General features: G+C 42.0%; 2 protein-coding genes across 2 annotated transcripts; one reads left to right on the top strand and one right to left on the bottom strand.

Annotated features, from left to right (window-relative positions):
• Positions 1 to 752: 752 nt before the first annotated feature.
• tubb5 (tubulin, beta 5) lies at positions 753 to 5,395 on the bottom strand. The gene is made up of 5 exons (XM_037074988.1): positions 5,238 to 5,395; positions 2,533 to 2,641; positions 2,182 to 2,292; positions 1,842 to 2,086; positions 753 to 1,735 (listed from the first exon to the last, which is right to left on the bottom strand). The coding sequence occupies exons 1-5, from the start codon at positions 5,292 to 5,294 to the stop codon at positions 923 to 925; spliced, it is 1,335 nt and encodes a 444-aa protein (XP_036930883.1). The 5' UTR covers positions 5,295 to 5,395; the 3' UTR covers positions 753 to 922.
• A 4,221-nt stretch (positions 5,396 to 9,616) lies between these two features.
• On the top strand, positions 9,617 to 17,610 carry flot1b (flotillin 1b). Its single transcript, XM_037075007.1, has 13 exons — positions 9,617 to 9,760; positions 10,624 to 10,674; positions 11,102 to 11,177; positions 11,431 to 11,521; positions 12,554 to 12,697; positions 12,864 to 12,983; positions 13,307 to 13,402; positions 13,506 to 13,658; positions 13,817 to 13,998; positions 14,121 to 14,166; positions 14,345 to 14,482; positions 15,840 to 16,004; positions 16,094 to 17,610. Exons 2-13 carry the CDS (start codon positions 10,632 to 10,634, stop codon positions 16,121 to 16,123), a joined length of 1,284 nt encoding a protein of 427 aa, XP_036930902.1. The 5' UTR covers positions 9,617 to 9,760; positions 10,624 to 10,631; the 3' UTR covers positions 16,124 to 17,610.
• Positions 17,611 to 18,254: the final 644 nt, after the last annotated feature.

Raw genomic sequence — 18,254 nt, 5'->3', positions numbered from 1 at the left:
AAAAACTGTTTCAGTTTGGGATTTTGGTATTATATTGGCATTTTCACTTTTTTGACATTTTGTTTTTGAACCTGCATATCCCCCAGGTTCCCCCCCCCCCCCCCACACACACACACACACACACACACACACACACACACACACACACACTTGTGCCACAACCCTCATGCATTCAACCTGGACACACAACCTGCCCTGCACTCCCTGTAGAAATCTGCACTCATGAGTGCATTCTTTTAGTATTGTGCATTAGTTACCCCACAGCAATCTTGGGGCTTGTGTGGGACGACCCAGCTGCCAGGACCCAATGAACATAGTTCTTTGGCTTGACTCATAGATGTGGGAATGTGGCTCTGTCTGACTCTTATTATGTTCCAAATTGGTTGTACACTCTTAAACATCATACTGCTTCCAGAATAGAAACTCATCGGGATGCACTTCACTATGTCTGACCGACTGCATTAGAAATCCTGGCGTATGAGTACCTATTTGAAGGTTAATGCTCATGCAACATAAATGTAAATCTACTTATCCATGCATTACGAAATGGAATGACACAGCTGTTTTTCACAGCTGCAGGAAATAGCGCATACATTTGTCAGTAACATCTGGCTCAGAAACCGCTGATCTCAACAGAGTTAACATTAATGCACCTCTGGAAACCCCCCTTTCACAGCCAATCCTTTATATATATATATATTTTTAAACAAATAATAATCATTGATATGCAAGAATTGATGAAAGGAAAACAATTTTTTTTTTCACAACTTTATTTGCAGTGTATCACAAGGGATATCTATTGAATGCTAAAGTTTGATTCTAGCAATGACACTATGTTTGTTCCATGGTTACTTCTGTGGTTGCTCCTATTTGATTATTTTTCATTTTTGACGATGACGTCTTGACCTTCACATCTTCATCTTCAAGCCTCGTCTTCAGCCTCCTCCTCAAATTCACCCTCCTCTTCAGCTGTGGCATCCTGGTACTGCTGGTACTCAGACACCAGATCATTCATGTTGCTCTCTGCTTCGGTGAACTCCATCTCATCCATACCTTCACCTGTGTACCAATGCAAGAAGGCCTTGCGACGGAACATGGCTGTGAACTGCTCAGAGATGCGCTTGAACAGCTCCTGGATGGCTGTGCTGTTGCCGATGAAAGTGACGGCCATCTTGAGGCCACGGGGTGGAATGTCACAGACGGCGGTCTTGACATTGTTGGGGATCCATTCGACGAAGTAGCTGCTGTTTTTGTTCTGGACGTTGAGCATCTGCTCGTCGACCTCCTTCATGGACATGCGGCCGCGGAACACAGCGGCGACGGTCAGGTAGCGGCCGTGGCGTGGGTCACATGCAGCCATCATATTCTTGGCATCGAACACCTGCTGGGTGAGCTCTGGGACTGTGAGGGCACGGTACTGCTGGCTGCCTCTGCTGGTCAGGGGCGCGAAGCCAGGCATGAAGAAGTGCAGACGGGGGAAAGGCACCATGTTGACTGCCAGTTTGCGGAGATCGGCATTGAGCTGACCGGGGAAGCGCAGGCAGGTGGTGACTCCGCTCATGGTGGCGGACACCAGGTGGTTAAGGTCTCCGTAGGTGGGTGTGGTAAGTTTCAGAGTGCGGAAGCAAATGTCATAAAGGGCCTCGTTGTCAATGCAGTAGGTTTCGTCTGTGTTCTCTACAAGCTGGTGGACTGACAGGGTTGCGTTGTAAGGCTCAACCACTGTGTCTGAAACCTGAGGACAGAAAACACGGAATCGTTTCAGTCTCATGATCGTAAAGAACAAAACCTAAGGCAAGAGAAACAAAAAAATATCACGCTCTATCACAAGGGTATGTTACCTTGGGGGAAGGCACCACGCTGAAGGTGTTCATGATACGGTCGGGGTACTCTTCACGGATCTTGCTGATGAGCAGGGTGCCCATACCGGAGCCAGTTCCCCCACCAAGTGAGTGGGTGAGCTGGAAGCCCTGCAGGCAGTCGCAGCTCTCTGACTCTTTGCGGACCACATCCAGGACTGAGTCCACCAACTCAGCTCCCTCTGTGTAGTGACCCTTGGCCCAGTTGTTTCCAGCACCACTCTGACCTGGAGGGGTAGGAATGACATGCAGATGAGCCATTCTTTCCCCTTGTTCATAAAAGGCTTTAGTTATACAGTAACAGGAGCTTTATTCCACCCACCAAACACAAAATTGTCGGGTCTGAAGATCTGCCCAAAGGGTCCGGACCTCACGGAGTCCATGGTTCCCGGCTCCAAGTCCACGAGAATGGCGCGAGGTACATATTTACCTCCTCCGCAAGAAAGAAAAAGAAAGAATATGAAGAGAAAGTAGGAGGGAGAAGGGGAGAGAAACCATAACAACTCAATAATGCAGGAAACCACAGTCTCGGCTGTGACACAAAATATACTGTGTAATGTGAGAAAGTCCATGCATGACAGAGGATATGAGAAACATGTCTAAAAGCTGAACATATATCCACATATTATACACTTTATATATGTACAGATAAGTTGCTTGTAAGGCAGCTGACCTGTGGCCTCATTGTAGTAGACACTGATCCTGTCCAGCTGCAGGTCACTGTCTCCGTGGTAAGTCCCCGTGGGGTCGATGCCGTGCTCATCGCTGATCACTTCCCAGAACTGCAGACACAAAATGGAAGGTATCACATGACAGTTGCTTGCAGAGAAAGAACGCATCTATCCATGAGCAGTGCGGTTTATGGGACTGGGGACTTTAAACGAGGAAAACAGCCGTGGGTTTGCATTTTTGGCTTCTGATGAAAATGACAGGATTTTTCCCCTTTCACCGAGCCATATCTTAACCCCTTTAATACAATGCAGCTGTTAATATTTCCATAGTCATCAACTGATGACTTAGCAGAATGCAGTTCTTTTTCTAAAGGAGCACAAAGGGAGTACAGATCACTCCACAAGCTAAACTGGGAATACACTCCATTTGCGGGCCGTCACACTGCGCTGAAGACGCTGATTGTCTTCAGATCTGTATTCACTTCTTGTTCTCTCTTTAAAGACCACACTCAGAGTGGGTTTGTATTAGATCCCGTAAGCAGGGTGCGCTGTTGCATATGCAGGCAGCTATTTGCATGCACATATATTTGAGATATCCAACTGAGGCTTTTTTTCTCTCGTCATAGTGCCTCTGATTTACTGCTAACAGCAGCAATAGGAGGATTTAGAGTAATCTGGCTAAGCGGGCTGCATTGCAGCTCAGTACTTAGGAGATCGGGAGTCAGCTGTGGTTTAAGTATCATGACATTTTAAACAAGACCATGTAAAACAAAAAATGACCAAGTGACCTCAATATGAGGGATATCCGAACAGGACAAAGAGAAGAACAAAGGGTCAAAAAAAGTACTACCAAAAGAGTGACAAACTGACCGATATTTGACAGGGACACCATAGATGGCTATCAGTAAAGACTGAAAATATTCAAAGTGAAAGAATGAGGACAATAAGCAGGAAAGCAATGCCACACCCTGACCTAATTCACCACAATGTGGGCCTTCAGCAATTCTGTCAATCATATCCACTGGACATCTGAGTCAATGAGTCCTGGGGGAATGGAAACAATTGGAGATCCTCCCTGCCAGGCCACCAGTGGTTATTTTAGCAGCATATTGGAAAAACACAAAGACACTAATGATGAGAAGGAGATGGGTATATAATTACTTCATTATCTCTGATAGGACAAGCTGATATGTGTATGTTATTGACCAGCTGGAATTGGATTTTTTTTTTTATAATATTAAATGTTTATGGTTGTTATATTCTTTCCTTTAGCTATTATCTCAAGGCATAGGCTGCACTTGCATATCAAGTCAATTGACAGTCCAGTGACTTCGCCCACTGTGCATCAGCTGTTTCCTCCATTCCTCCCCCACCCTACCCCTAATTTGGTTAGGAGGGGAGAGACACTGATCACAAAGACAGACCCTCCTTTACTGGACATTAAAACCTCTATCAGCAGGGCATCACTATGATAATGATGCCCCCTTCCAATATATGGGCCGTTGTTAATCTGGTCTCCAGATTCCTGTGTGTGTGTCTGAGAGAGGTCCCACTTAAACATATGCTGCCTGTAACAAATGATCAGTTGTTAGACAAAAGAAGGCCGGGATAATGATGGGCCAAGAAGCCATGTACTGTAGCAGACTGCAATTGTTGCTGTAAGACTGGGTGGGTGATGTATTGTGGTGGTGTGGCAGACTATAGGGCCCTTTAACTACACTTTAGTTACAAAAAAAAGCCTCAAAATGCAAAATAAATCAGCAAAAGTATGGATCTGAGTGCACTGAGTGCTAAAACGTTGATGATCTCTGTCATAAAATGCAAAAGATCTCTCTTTTTCAGAAGCAGTTGTTCTTTCTTCACCAATTATCCATGCCACACCCTTTCCACAGCTCCCCTGCCTTCTCCCCCAGCTGAAACAGCAGTCTGCATCTACAGCCCACAGAAATAAAACCTGATCAATATTTGCTATGCATCCATCTGCCATTTGGGGCTAGAGAAAAAAAAAGAAAGAAAGAAAAGAAGGCCTCCTATCCCAGCTCCCCACTCCTCATTGTCTGAGACACCGGCCATATCTGCCTGTGCAAGACAAAGAACCCAGAGGAGTGCGGAGTACTGACTGAGGGGCTCTGACAAGTGAAGAATGGACTGATTTTTTTTTCTTCTTCCCCTCCTCTACTTCTTTCTATTCCCCAGACATTGTGCTGAGGTCAGCTGAGCCCTCACTGCTGAGGAGACGCAGACACGCCCGGTGTTGTGTGAATAAAAAAACAAAACAAAACAAAACAAAAAAACGTCGAGACACAAGAGCCCCGTTATACCGTTATATCGATGAGGGCAAAGCAGAGCAGAGCTGCTCCACACCCACCCACCAGTTACCGCAGTGCACAAGATCCAGACAGAAAAGCACCAAAAAGACTCAACAACAGTGGGATTTAACTCTCTCCGAGACATACTTTCAGTTTCATGATGTGTTTAAATGCACAAAAGTACGATACATATAAAAGGGGTGTGTTTTTTTAATGTATGTATAATGGCACAAAAAGCTGTTCTTTGTCTTCATATAATCAATCGGCCTCGTAAACGATTTTAAGATAATGACTGATCTGCATAACGAGGCTTGGGCTTTTTTTTTTTAAAACAATGAGACGATTTTTTTTTCTTCTTAAAAGGAATTAATAAATGATCAATACTTTTATTTTCCTACCTTGGCACCGATCTGGTTACCGCACTGGCCGGCTTGGATGTGCACGATTTCCCTCATTATGGATGCGAAAGTTTTACAACGGCGAGCAGGAGCGTTTCTCTTCACGGGACCGAGGAGTCGACCGCAGACTGGTTTTAAAGTGCCGGCGGACAATGCATTTATAATGTTGGAGCGCATCCAGAGCGAGGCTGGGGCCGGGGCGTGGGCGTGGCCTAGCCCCAGACCCAGCTGCTGCGCGCGCTGATTGGCCGAGACGGCTGACCCAGGGAGAAGACGGGGAGGGGCAGCTGCTGCAGAGCAGGGAGGAGACAGTGGATACAGAGATTGAGCAGAATTTTACCAGCTGGTGACCAGAAACACCCGGTAATGATGATGAGATATATCGCTCTTTTTTGTTGTTGTTTTGTTTCATATACATTACATGTGAATAGTTAATGAGCGGTTTTAGATCACTCCCCTTACTGTAACTCCCTGCAGAGGAGCCAGATGGCACCAAATTCGGTTTCCAATCTGAGACAGTGGGGTCAGTCGGTTCAAGCCTCCCTCACCAGGGTGTTCTGGCAATATTAGGAAATATCTGGCGTGACATGCTGAAACACAGTCTCCTGGTGAGGTCTGTGTAGTAGCTGTTCTTGAGCTTTTCATCATATCACATGGTAAGCTCTGATGCATCGCATCCAGTTGATGTGTTCATCATTTTTACCTGTGTCCAGTCACTGACTGTTCAAGTGTATCTCCAATTGCACGCATTAAAGTGTGTCCTCAGGCCTTGGGGTGTGCTACTGCATGTGTGGGGAAAAAAACAACGAGGATAAAGGCTTTTGTGGCTCCAGAGGAAGCTGCATGTAATCTGATTGCTTCCAGTGACGTCCAGTGGCCAAGTGGCATTGTCGGTAATGTAGGCACTGGGCTTTGAAAAGAAATAAGACAGTTTGTAATTAACTCGTTGAAATTATTTTAATTATTTGTTTTGGAGTGCACTGCCGAACCAGTGGACTGCTCTTCAAAACCTGGCACTGACATTACACACAATGCAGCTTCGCCACTGAGTGAGATCACTGGAGGTGATTTAGCAGATTACACACCAAGACAAAATGTCGCCAAGACTAAATGTTAGCAGTTCAAATTTCTGTACACCACAGATACATTCAAATTTGTACGTTTTGTGTCACCATTGACGTGTCTATAAATCATGTCATGTCATCTGTTACTTGACTTTTATGTCAGGAGGTGGAGGGGATGGTGCTGGAGTTAAAGGCGACAAGGCTGCCAAGTCATTGACTGCAACACCGCTAGATATATGTAAGGAGACCTTGGATCAATTTCCAGCTGAAGTCGGGCCATCTGTAGCACGACCAAACCAGATGTTTTTAGGAGACCTCAGGTCAATTCCAGCTATGTTTGTGGTGACCAAAACAGGTATTTAAGCCAAAACACGATGCTTTCCTAACCCTAACCAAAATTTTCATCAGAGCATAAGCAAAGCATTGTGACAAGAGAAAAATGTAGATGTAAAAATTCAACATAAAGAAACCTAATGTTTTAATTTTATTTTTGCATAAACATACAGTGCCAACATTTATTCTGGCAGCTGGGTTGGATAAATGTAGCCTTCTCTGGGGCCACAAAAGGCTTTATCCCTCTTTTCTCACATATGCAGTAGTATTCTCAAAGACCTGTACACAGAGGTCTTCAACTTTGGGGCTTTGTGATTTGCCTGTTTGTGTCCGATGTTCCCCAAAAAGGAGAGCTAACACAGCCTCATAACAAAGCTTGTTGGATATGTATTCAGCTGCATTTAGAAGTTATACATAACAAAACAAAAAGATTACTACCAATGCTACTTAGCTCCATCTCTCCTATCAGCAAATCTCAGATCACTTGAAAGTTAACTGTCTTGAAAATGAATCGATTTCACAAAAAAGGAACACGTTGAAAGGCCAAAGCTCAGACTACAACCTGCTCAATCTCCCACAGTCATGGCAGAGGCCTCGGTAAGTGACTTCATTCATTCTGGACACAAAGGAGGATGCCTGTGGCAAATATGTGCCTGGGCCTGGTGATTGAGGTCTGGTCAGGATGTGTGAGCCAGACTCCTTTTTCCAGATCCCATCAGATAGCGAGGACAAACGGGAACAAATCCAAAGCCATCCATGTCTGTAAAATAATCAGATTATAGTGTTAACAGTTATTACAGAGTATGAACTAAACTGTGCTGATGGAGGATTTTTGTTTATATAAAATAGTGTAGTCAGGTTTCAGCATCCCTTATATTATTTTGTTTACATTAGAATCATTCTGAATAATTTTCCTGATAGAGGGAGCCATTGGGAAATAAAGACAAGAAGAAAGCATGTGTTGCCTTTTACTACCTTGGCATTTTTCCACACTGAAGACATTCTTGGTTGATGTAATGCTCTATCAGTATAATCTTAGAGCCTAACTGTAATACAAGACTCCATTGCAACTGTGCACATAGTACTGTTATAACTACACAACACATAATGGTGTGCACTTTTAGTCGCTGTTACTGTACGGTGATCGATCATTGAGAGGATGCATCTAAACTGACAATTAGGTGAAGGTGAACATTGATGGTCAAGGTTAAATATATGGGGCAACTGCTTTCAAAGCCAAAACATGAGTCCAGTAATCAGGAATCCTGTGTTTCGTGCGATGTGCTCCCTGTCTGCAGCTTGCTGTATCCTCATTCGGCAGCAGAGATTATTATGTAAGATTATAGATCCTGGCAGGGCTGTTGACTTTGCTGAGGCAGCTGGAAACTAATGCTGCGGGCAAAGCAAATGCACAAGGTCACCGTAAAACAGCATTTTCAAACCATCTCAATCCAACACAACGGCACAGCCATCAGCTCTACCTTTGTGAAGTCTTTCATTTTCAGTTTTTGTTGACATTGTTGGAAATTAAGAATTTCAGATATACATAATATATGTTTATTATTGAGGCCCGGTTAAAGGTGCACTAAGCAGATTTAGAGAAGAAATTCAAACTCAGAATTTTAATATCAACAATTTTAATGATGCAATAATACAAACTCAGGAATATTGTTTTTCATAAGGGAATAAACAAGCTGTTCTCAGTGGATATTAAGGTCCAGAGAACACTGTTTGAAGCTAGAAAGGTGGCAGAGTCCGCCACATATAATATAAGTATTAAGTGAAACAGAATGAAATTGTGTTGTCCTTTCAGGTCAGTTTGTTTACTCAGTTTATTGAAAATGAAGATTTCTTTATTTAGTTTGGTTTGGCATAAAAATACACTCAGGTATATTTTGTCCTTCCCATTTCCACACATAAGGGAGAAGACTATTAAAAAATTAATGCTCTTAATGCTTTGATATAAAACACCTACACAACAGTGTCTTAAAACAGAACATTATACACATCATAAAAGTAGTGTTTATGGCAGAGAAGTTGCATTGGACCACATTAAAATGTGTAACAACCTTGATCATGCACAGACTCAGTGAACACAGCATCACTGTGGGGAGAGGCCGCCACAGGCTGCCCCAGAAAAAAAAAAAAAAAAAAGACTTTGCATCCACCTCAGACAATAGGAAACTGAGTGGCACTTTTTACCAGCCAGCTTTACCAAGATACAAATACTATCCGCAGATCACATAGACCCCAAAACACTTTGGGCTTGTTGATAAAAACAACAAAAAAGGCCCTATTGGCTGGGCTAAATAAAGCAATGTGCAAACACAGCAGCAAGATTTGTGAGCTGATGTGACCGGACAAGTCCTAGAGAACACAGCCACCATGAGGTCAGGTCAGTTTCTGGTGTATTTCTGCAATGACCAGCTACAATGTGCTGCTCACATACATAGACAAATATACACATGTACATACATACATACATACATAAGAAAATTGTAATTGAAACCCATTCACTTGTAAATGTTGCAGTGTTTATCTCACTTTTTGTAATTACTTATACACCTTTAAAATCTCAAATATTGTTGAATAAATTTGGAAATAACTCCAAATTCTGAGCAAAGGGGCCTTCATGGCTCGAACACAGATGTCTATTGGTGCAGTGCATATACCTCTAAAATGCTTCACAAACTGGATCAGTTGTGTTTATGTTGCACGTTCAGGCAGATGTGATGTGACCCACACCATAAGAAGATATAAGAGCAATAAATCAAGTCTAATTGGAAAAGCAGCTTCATCAGAGATACAGAATTTGATAAATAAACAACACAAGACAAAATAATAATAATAATAAAATAAAATTCACATTCATTTTTCAAAGTTCTCCCTCAAACCGTTGGGCAGTGGCGGTGCAGTTCTCACCAATGACCACCAGATGGCGGCAGACACACGTCATCATTGTTGTGGCGATGGGCGTGGTCAATGCGCACTTCCCCTCTCCTCTCCTAACAGACATTTTTCTAATTCCAGTTGAGTGGAAACGGCTCACCGTCCGTCCGTAGCAACAGAGACATCTGACTTCGATTTGCTGGAAAAACGTCTGCATCTTTCACTGACGAGATATCAGTAAGTTGAACTGAACTATCAGCTCGACTCGGTACATCGATTATTTGTAGTTACTAGCTGTATTATAAACACTAGAGTCTTTTTTCCCCCCAAAGGCGTAGCGACGCTATCGATTCAGAGCCGATTCCGCTGCCTTTTAAAAGCCAGCTAAGGTTAGCATGTAAGCTAGCTTTCTTTTCGGACCTTCAGTCAGCTTTATTTTTTAACAAACTGTACGTCTGACGTTATTGTTGGTGCACCGACGTGTTTTAAGCTGCTCTTTAACTAACGTTTGACAACACATTTGACGAGGTTGTAAAGAGGGGGAGGAGCATGGGGGTTCTCCGTGGAAAATGGAGGCTTAACCTAATTAATGTGGGTGTTTTTTTAAGTTGGATGATTGACATAGACATATGTCAGTTGTAACTTGTGATTTACTACATACTCTTATAGACGGCTTGTCAACCCAAACAGACGATCTAATAACAAACTGTCAAGAAAGCGATCCGAAAAAAGAAGAACGCATGTTAATAATATTTACCTCCAGAATAGTGTTAGATAATTTGATAAAATATATTTTTCATGTCATGTTATAGGGTTGAACAGTGGACTGCGTATCGGTCGCTTTAATATTGTTTATCGATACACTGGGCGGTGGCTCATGTTCTTTACAACACAGAAATAAACATATACTCTGGTGTCCAGATTAGTAGTAGAGTAGCTTAATATATTCAGTTTGTTTCCAATTGTGCTAATGTCTTTACATCCCCAATGCACCCCGGTGATACTGAAGAAAAGAGATGATGCTGTTCATTTCTTAGCTGTGGCTGAGTAGTGATTCTATACTGTAACAAGGTCTTACAATCATTTTTGTCTCAAACCAGGAGTCAAGATGTTTTACACATGTGGACCCAATGAAGCAATGGTGGTGTCTGGTAAGATATCTGCTTGTGTCGGATTGACTGATTATTTCCCAGGTCTGCACAGGATTTTAGGAAACCAGAACGATCTTGTAACAATCTTGCAGTTGTTAAAGCATAAAATGTGTCATGATAATCCTGTCAGAAAAAATGAGGTTTTGTTGAGAGTGGACCAGTAAACCTGTGTCATGTGAGTGCTTTAATCATCACATGACTTGTGATAAGTTGACATTGAGCAATACTGATTGACTGTTTGGAGTACAGTAGGAATTTCCAGAATTGTTGTATTGTACTGAGGAAATTGCATTATTCCTATTGTTGTAATTCTGGGTTCCACGTTGAACTATGGCCCTCACCCTGGCCTGGAGTAACTGGCTGTATGTTACTGAATGATAGTGTAATGTTTGTGTTATATGTTCACCCCTCCCTTCTTTCCCACCAGGTTTTGGCCGTTCTCCTCCTCTAATGATTGCTGGAGGAAGAGTGTTTGTCATCCCATGTATTCAGCAGATCCAGAGGTGAGCCTATTTTCAGTCTCTATTTCTCTAGTTTTCTACATTAAGTGCAAAAGAGCTGCTTGTGTTTGTGGATTAGTCAACAAACAAGGGAGGTGAATGTTAATGGGAGATGATCTTTTCTGTAGCCTGTTATTGTTTGGTCTTTATGGCCATTGCTGGTGCTAATGCTATGTGTCTGTCTCTAATTTGTTACACTTTTTCATTCTTGCTTTGTTGTTATTTCACCCTTTCTAATCCCTCTTTTTCTTCTTAGAATCACACTCAATACCTTGACTCTCAACGTGAAGAGTGACAAAGTCTACACCCGTCATGGTGTGCCTATCTCTGTGACTGGCATTGCACAGGTATGCTATGAGAATGGAGCAACTGAAATACCAACTATATAACACCAAATGGAGTCTAACCTCTGTTTGTGTTTCCACAAAAACTTAATTTATTCTAGAAGATTAAAATACTTAGCGAACACACCAAAAGGCATGGAAGGGAGACAGCTGCTATAAAACAGCTGTAGCTGTTTACAGAAACAGGCCTGGGGCTCTCTGTATAACTGACATATTTTTGAGGGGATTGAAACAAGTAACTAGTGTGTATTATTTTTAAGACACAAAATACAGAAATACAAGCGAATTGAATATAACTTTTTTGCCAAAGCTAAAGCCTCCTTGTTACTTTATATAAAATCACAGAATGCATATTCAGTTCAGTTTGAAGGTTCCTTACTGTTGGTAAATAAGTGAAAGGAAGAGGGCACTTGAAAAAGGTCAATGGGACGCTCCCACAGGGCAAGACTGTAGTGAGTCATTGGTTATTTTTAAAGGAATTTGCATGTGCAACATAAAAAGCAAGCAAGCAAGAAAGAAAGAATATCTGAATGTGGCATCTTTTAGTTTTTGTTCTTCTGCTCTAACGAACTTTAAGTCATTTAACGCTAATTTCAGGATTCATAAGGGTTCTTGAAGTCCTTGAAAATGCTTAATTTTTGGTGTAAGATTTTCAAGGATTGAAAAATGCTTTGGATAAACTGCTTGAAATTGGGACTTCATTACCTTGAAAGTTAATAACTTTATATTGGCTCAGCCAGGTTATAGGTGCAATTTCTACATATAGACCTGTGACACATTTTGAAACATGAAACTTTTTTGCTTTCCTTATCAAAATTATCATTTTAATTGTATGTACTTGGCCATATCTAAATATATAATCAACCACAACAGCACGGTGCTATAAAGCTTCAGATTCCACTTGAAAATACTTGAAAAGTGCTTGAATTTGATTATGGAAAAGATGTTAGATGTTAAAAGCCTGCAGATTTTTACTGTTCAGTCCAACCTGCTACTCACTTTCATTCACATTTTTCTTTTCCTGTCCGTCTCCAGGTGAAGATCCAGGGCCAGAACAAGGAGATGTTGGCCACCGCCTGTCAAATGTTTATGGGCAAATCTGAGGCTGAGATTGCCGTGATTGCGCTGGAGACACTGGAGGGGCACCAGAGAGCCATCATTGCCCATTTGACTGTGGAGGTTGGAGCGCTGACGTTGTCAAATTGAATTTGCTTGACTTTTTCTGCTCATAAACGATTGTTCAGTCTTCTTCATGATTCAGCTCTAAATGAACCACTAAGTGAACAGCCATGAATAGCATTAATAATGCATAAATAATTAATGATGTATAAATCTTTGTTAACAGGAGATCTACCAGGATCGTAAGAAATTCTCAGAGCAGGTCTTCAAGGTGGCCTCATCTGATCTGGTCAACATGGGCATTGGTGTCGTCAGCTACACACTCAAGGATGTTCATGATGATCAGGTACTTTGTGTCTGTTTGGGATATTTTCTTGTAATCTAACATAAATTACTGCGCAGCAGGAGGTATCACAGTGAGCCTGTATCTTTTGTGGTATGAAAGCTTTTAGTGTTGTATGATTTACAGTAATGCACTTGTTACTGGCTCACTGTCTCTGACTCAACATACCCCCTGACTGCTCTGTGCAATAATTGGGTCTAAGTGCTTCAGTGGTAACCACACCATCTCCTGTTTTGTTAGCTTTATGTGTTATCTTCCTCTTCAGTGCTCCAACTGTGTTGTCTCATACTGTCACTGTTTCCCCCATCCCTGTCCCTCTTATGCAGGACTACCTTCACTCCCTAGGTAAAGCCAGAACAGCCCAGGTGCAGAAGGATGCCAGGATTGGAGAGGCTCAGTACAAACGAGATGCCGTTATGAGGGTAAATAAGATCCTTTTTTTTCTTTATAATCTGAAAACAAGAATAATACATCATTTGACAAGAAATACCAATATTTCTCTGTGTCTGTCCTTTCTACATGTAGGAGGCCCACGCAATGCAAGAGAAGGTTTCAGCTCAGTACAAGAATGAGATTGAGATGGCAAAATCCCAGAGAGACTATGAGCTGAAAAAGGCAGCCTATGATGTTGAGGTCAACACCAAGAAGGCTGAGTCAGAGATGGCCTATCAGCTTCAGGTACAGTCATCTTTTCATGGTCTGATCTTCGAAGGTCATGCTGTCTGTACTTTTTTTTTTAGAAGGGTTCCAAGCACCAGTCCAGATTCTTGAAAATATCTTATTATTTTACAGTTGCTGAAGGCTGAGTAGTGGTAGTGTTTGATTTTCCTCCTCAGGTGGCCAAGACCAAGCAGCGTATTGAGGAGGAGAAGATGCAGGTGCAGGTGGTGGAGCGCACACAGCAGATTACCCTGCAGGAGCAGGAGATCATCCGCAAGGAGATGGAGCTGGAGGCCAAAATTAAGAAGCCTGCAGAAGCAGAGAAATACCGACTGGAGAGGTTGGCTGAGGCTCAGCGGTGAGTACTGGAGTGTATTTCTGATGAGAGTTGAACACTGATAAAACACATATAAATGACAAAATTGAATATAACAATCTTCACACTGTAACACCATTTATAATCTGTAATTTTCCTGGCAGCCTGCAGCTGATCATGGAGGCTGAGGCTGAGGCCGAGTCCATCAAAGTGAGTCCTGCTGCATGTGCTCTGTTTATTTCCTGAAACACTCCCTCCAGATCTCATTTCATCTTTTCCTTCACTGCCCGATAACCATATTACCAAACATTATTGCTGTCTGGCCTTGTAGTCCTGTACATTTCTGTTCTGATTCTGTCTCTACATTTATGTGTGTGTGTCCATGTAGATGAAAGGCGACGCAGAAGCTTTTGCCCTTGAGGCTAAGGGTCGTGCTGAGGCAGAGCAGATGTCCAAGAAAGCCGAGGCCTTCAAGCAGTACAAAGATGGAGCCATGGTGGACATGCTGCTGGAGAAGCTGCCACTGGTCAGTCTGACTCTCATGGATTAATGAATAGAGGAAGCAATCATTAGAGCTCTGTGTTGAATTAATATGTAATTACCATACCTTTCATCCCTGGGTTTTGTATTATTCAGTAGACTTGTTGACTCACAGCATGGCCTCATGAAAGAGGACCTTTGTGTAATTATGACTCTGCGCTGGCGAGGCCAGATGCATGAGGTGTTCAGGTTGTCTCTGTGCCCATGCTTACATCTGTCTGTCCCATTCTTGTGAAGACAGTATCTCAGGATTGCCCTGAGGGAATTTGTTCAGTTGCTTAGCACGCATGTCCACCATGACTCAATAAGGAACTGATTATAGTTAGGTGGTCAAAGGGCAGTGTGACACAAAACACATTTTTTTCACATAAGCCAAGATTTCATACACTAATAATGACAGGATTTCACACAAATTTCTAATGGGATAAAATTATTAAGTTGTTGAAGATGATGAATGATGGTGACAACATTTTATATCCAAAAAGTCAAAACTTCACTGTGGCGTCATGATGTGCTGTAAAAACACTGTTCTGGCCATCATTGCGACTGTGACCATATTTAGATAGTTGGATGTTGATTTGATGACACTTCTACTGGGTGACCACCAAAAGACTGTTGATTGTGTCCACGACTTCCAAGTGACCAAGTGATACCTGTCGGAACTCACAGAGTTACCAGAGTATCATAATAAGATGCACTGATGACACTTTAAAAGGTTTGAAGATATTGAGCTAACAGGGCTAAGCAATGCTAATATTGTTATATTCACACCACAAAGTCAAAACCTAGATCTTCATAACTGAATGATATACCATGCCAGTCGCTCAAAGAAAGAGGATTAGTGTTCTGTTACCATGGAAAATGTTGGCTCCTGCTAAGTGACGGGACGTGCTGGAAGTCTGATATTGAGCTTTAGATGATTGGCATTGCCCCATGTGACCAAGCTTTCAGTTCTCTGTACAAAAAAATAGCATAAAGTCAAGACAGTTTATTTCTCTCTGGAATCATACATGCTATTATAGGGAGTATAATTTGTATTTTGTTAAGAACTACATGTAATACCTTTTTATCACTACATGACATAGGTTATGTGACTTGACAGTCATGGATGTAAATTATAACTTGACTGTTGTGTGGAAGCACACAACTGCAAGGGCAATAATTCTACTTTTTTTCCTAAAGTCCATAATGATGTCTTTCACTTCCCTTTATCCCGTTTAACACAGCCACATCCTATGCTTGATAGATTTAAACTTCCCTAAATGTTCCAAGTCTCGCTTTCAACACTTTAAAAGGTTTCCTCTCCGCTGTATTAATTCCTCTGTTCATTCTTTGTCCTGCAGATGGCAGAGGAGATCAGCAAGCCACTGTCAGAGGCCAACAAGGTCACTATGGTGTCCAGTGGCGGCTCAGAGGTGGGAGCTGCCAAACTTGCCGGAGAGGTGCTAGAAATCATGACCAGGCTGCCTGCCGCTGTGGAGAAACTCACTGGAATCGACATCTCCCAGGTGAGCCGGAGTTTCTGTGCGAAAGACAAATGGATGGTGTGAGACTGAACGACTGGTGCAGGTGGTAATGACTTGTTTTCTCTTCACAGGCTGGAGGAAGGACTGGCATGGTGCATTAAGAAGAGATGAGAGTAGGAAGTATCAGGAGAGGTGTCACCAATATCCACTCAAGGAGCTCCTTGTGCCTATAACCACTGTACCGACTCTGCTACACCATAGTCCGTTTGTCTGTGTGCATGCACGTGTTTCACTTGTGTCTCATTTGTCGCCCTCCTTTACAGTATGTGGTTTCTTTTCATGTCCTGGGTCTGAGCTGTTGAGCTTTCTGCGGTGGGTGACTGCAAAAGCAGCTGCAAAGGATAGAATTATTAATGAAGCTACTTTTTTCCTAGGAAGAGACAAAAACCTCAGCCCACTTTAACAAGTGATTGTCCAAATAGAGTTTCTATCTTTGTTGTTTTATACTTCACCTTCGGTATGCAATTTTAAATTGTTATAGCTCACAGTAAGCAGCCTCATTACCCCTGCTGAAGGACTGGGGTCTGTAAACTGTCATTCATTTTTAAAAAAAAAAAAAAATTTAATGTAGAAAAGTTCATGGCTGAAAGTTTTGGTGCCTTTAACAACTCACTGTTTCATAGCTTTCTCTGCTTTAGTCGTAGTTCTTTACTAATTACTTATCAGAGCCTAGTTTGATGTTATATTGTTCTCTGTCCAACATAAAGAGACAAAGATGGGTTGTTGCTTGTTTACTCCATGTATCTGTTGTAACGACGTTCCTGGACCCCAAATCATATCAGTTGTACTGCAAATGGAAGGATTTGTTTTGTGTTTCAGACTGAAAGGGAAGGAAGTGGTTGATGGGAACAAGCTAAATGGTTTCCTGTAAAAAGCAATGAAAGTAGGTTATGGTGGAAAAAAAAACTGTTTTGACTTTGCTGCAGTGTCGTCTGGAGTCTTGGTCTTGATATCTAGAGAGTAAAGAAGAAGGCTCTCTTTTACTAACTTGCTAACTAACTAGCCTGCTGCTTTAATGCACTTGGTGCCTGGAGTTTAAACTAACAAACGGGGAATAGTATGACTTTTTATTTGGTTACTGATTTGTCATGACAATGTGATGCTGAGTATTACAAATTTTGGCAGATTTGAGCTCTGACAGTTATAGAAGGTTATAAATGACAGTTCAGTACCTCTGATTTGGAGCCGATTTCTTTTTGAGATTTTTCACTACGCTGCAGAGCCTTATGCATTTTGTTATTGCCAAGTGCCTGGTCAAAACTCCTCAACAGTCAAGTTGACTTTCTGTGACTAAGCTTCTTATACTTCTCTGTCAGGTTATCGTTCCTCATATGCAACTGATCATAAGCCATTGGTCGTCGCCAACGACAGCTGTAGACGAAAGCCAAATCTGTCTGTACTTCTTTTGTACGTTTCTCCTGACTAATCTTTCACTTTCCTTGAAATTGCGCTGGTGCATGTCTATCCTTTAAAGTGTTTGTAAGCTCTTTTTACATAGTGTGGAAGTTGTATACTAGTGTCAAATATTCAAGATTTATCTGTAGTGAAATGTTCTGTAGACAATAAAATGTTATGTTATCAGCGAAAAGAAGTGGTTGCTGTCTAGTTACTTCAAGGAAGAGGCCGAAGACCTCTGCTCCCTCTCAAATGTAAAGATTTGCTAATTTTCTTCATTTAATTTCCTCTGTCAAGGATATTTTGTTTTTGCAGGATTACACAAAAACGACAATAGATATTCAAGAAACTTGGATTGCGGATGGGTCTTGGCCCAGAATAGACCCCATTAACTTTTGGAGCAGATCCATAAGTTTTTTCTCACTTGCTTTAACATTGTGAAACAGGGGTCTCTCTCTCTCTCTCTCTCTCTCTCTCTCTCTCTCTCTCTCTCTCTCTCTCTCTCTCTCTCTCTCTCTCTCTCTCTCTCTCTCTCTCTCTCTCTCTCTGCGAGACCCACAAAAAAGTCTCTTGGTGCCATGACCTTCACCCAAGGGGAGTCAGCCATTTTGAATTGCGTGCATTACACACTTTATGAGCTCATCCTGCACCTTGATCAGCTCCAGATCTTAATATGCCACGACAAGTTATCAAAAGCTTGTTGCAAACTTGAATTACTTTGGGTATGACCTCAACTTGGGATCTAAGAAATTATGAAGCCTGTGTTTAATATTCTGTCATGCTTTATGGATCAAATGACAAATCACTAAATCAGAAAAAGCAATCTGTAGATGAAGT

Source organism: Acanthopagrus latus, chromosome 17, assembly GCF_904848185.1.
Source record: "Acanthopagrus latus isolate v.2019 chromosome 17, fAcaLat1.1, whole genome shotgun sequence".
Taxonomy (NCBI): Eukaryota; Metazoa; Chordata; class Actinopteri; order Spariformes; family Sparidae; genus Acanthopagrus; species Acanthopagrus latus.
This window is presented reverse-complemented; position numbering and strand designations above follow the sequence as displayed.

What these genes read in the sequence shown, in the direction of transcription:
- tubb5 (XM_037074988.1), bottom strand. Translation starts at nt 5,294, where the DNA reads ATGAGGGAAATCGTGCACATCCAAGCCGGCCAGTGCGGTAACCAGATC. An exon ending in GTAACCAGATCGGTGCCAAG is followed by an intron (nt 2,642 to 5,237) that starts GTAGGAAAATAA and finishes TTGTGTCTGCAG; the next exon opens with TTCTGGGAAGTGATCAGCGA. An exon ending in ACCCGACAATTTTGTGTTTG is followed by an intron (nt 2,087 to 2,181) that starts GTGGGTGGAATA and finishes CTACCCCTCCAG; the next exon opens with GTCAGAGTGGTGCTGGAAAC.
- flot1b (XM_037075007.1), top strand. Translation starts at nt 10,632, where the DNA reads ATGTTTTACACATGTGGACCCAATGAAGCAATGGTGGTGTCTG. An exon ending in TGTATTCAGCAGATCCAGAG is followed by an intron (nt 11,178 to 11,430) that starts GTGAGCCTATTT and finishes TTTTCTTCTTAG; the next exon opens with AATCACACTCAATACCTTGA. An exon ending in TTGCCCATTTGACTGTGGAG is followed by an intron (nt 12,698 to 12,863) that starts GTTGGAGCGCTG and finishes CTTTGTTAACAG; the next exon opens with GAGATCTACCAGGATCGTAA.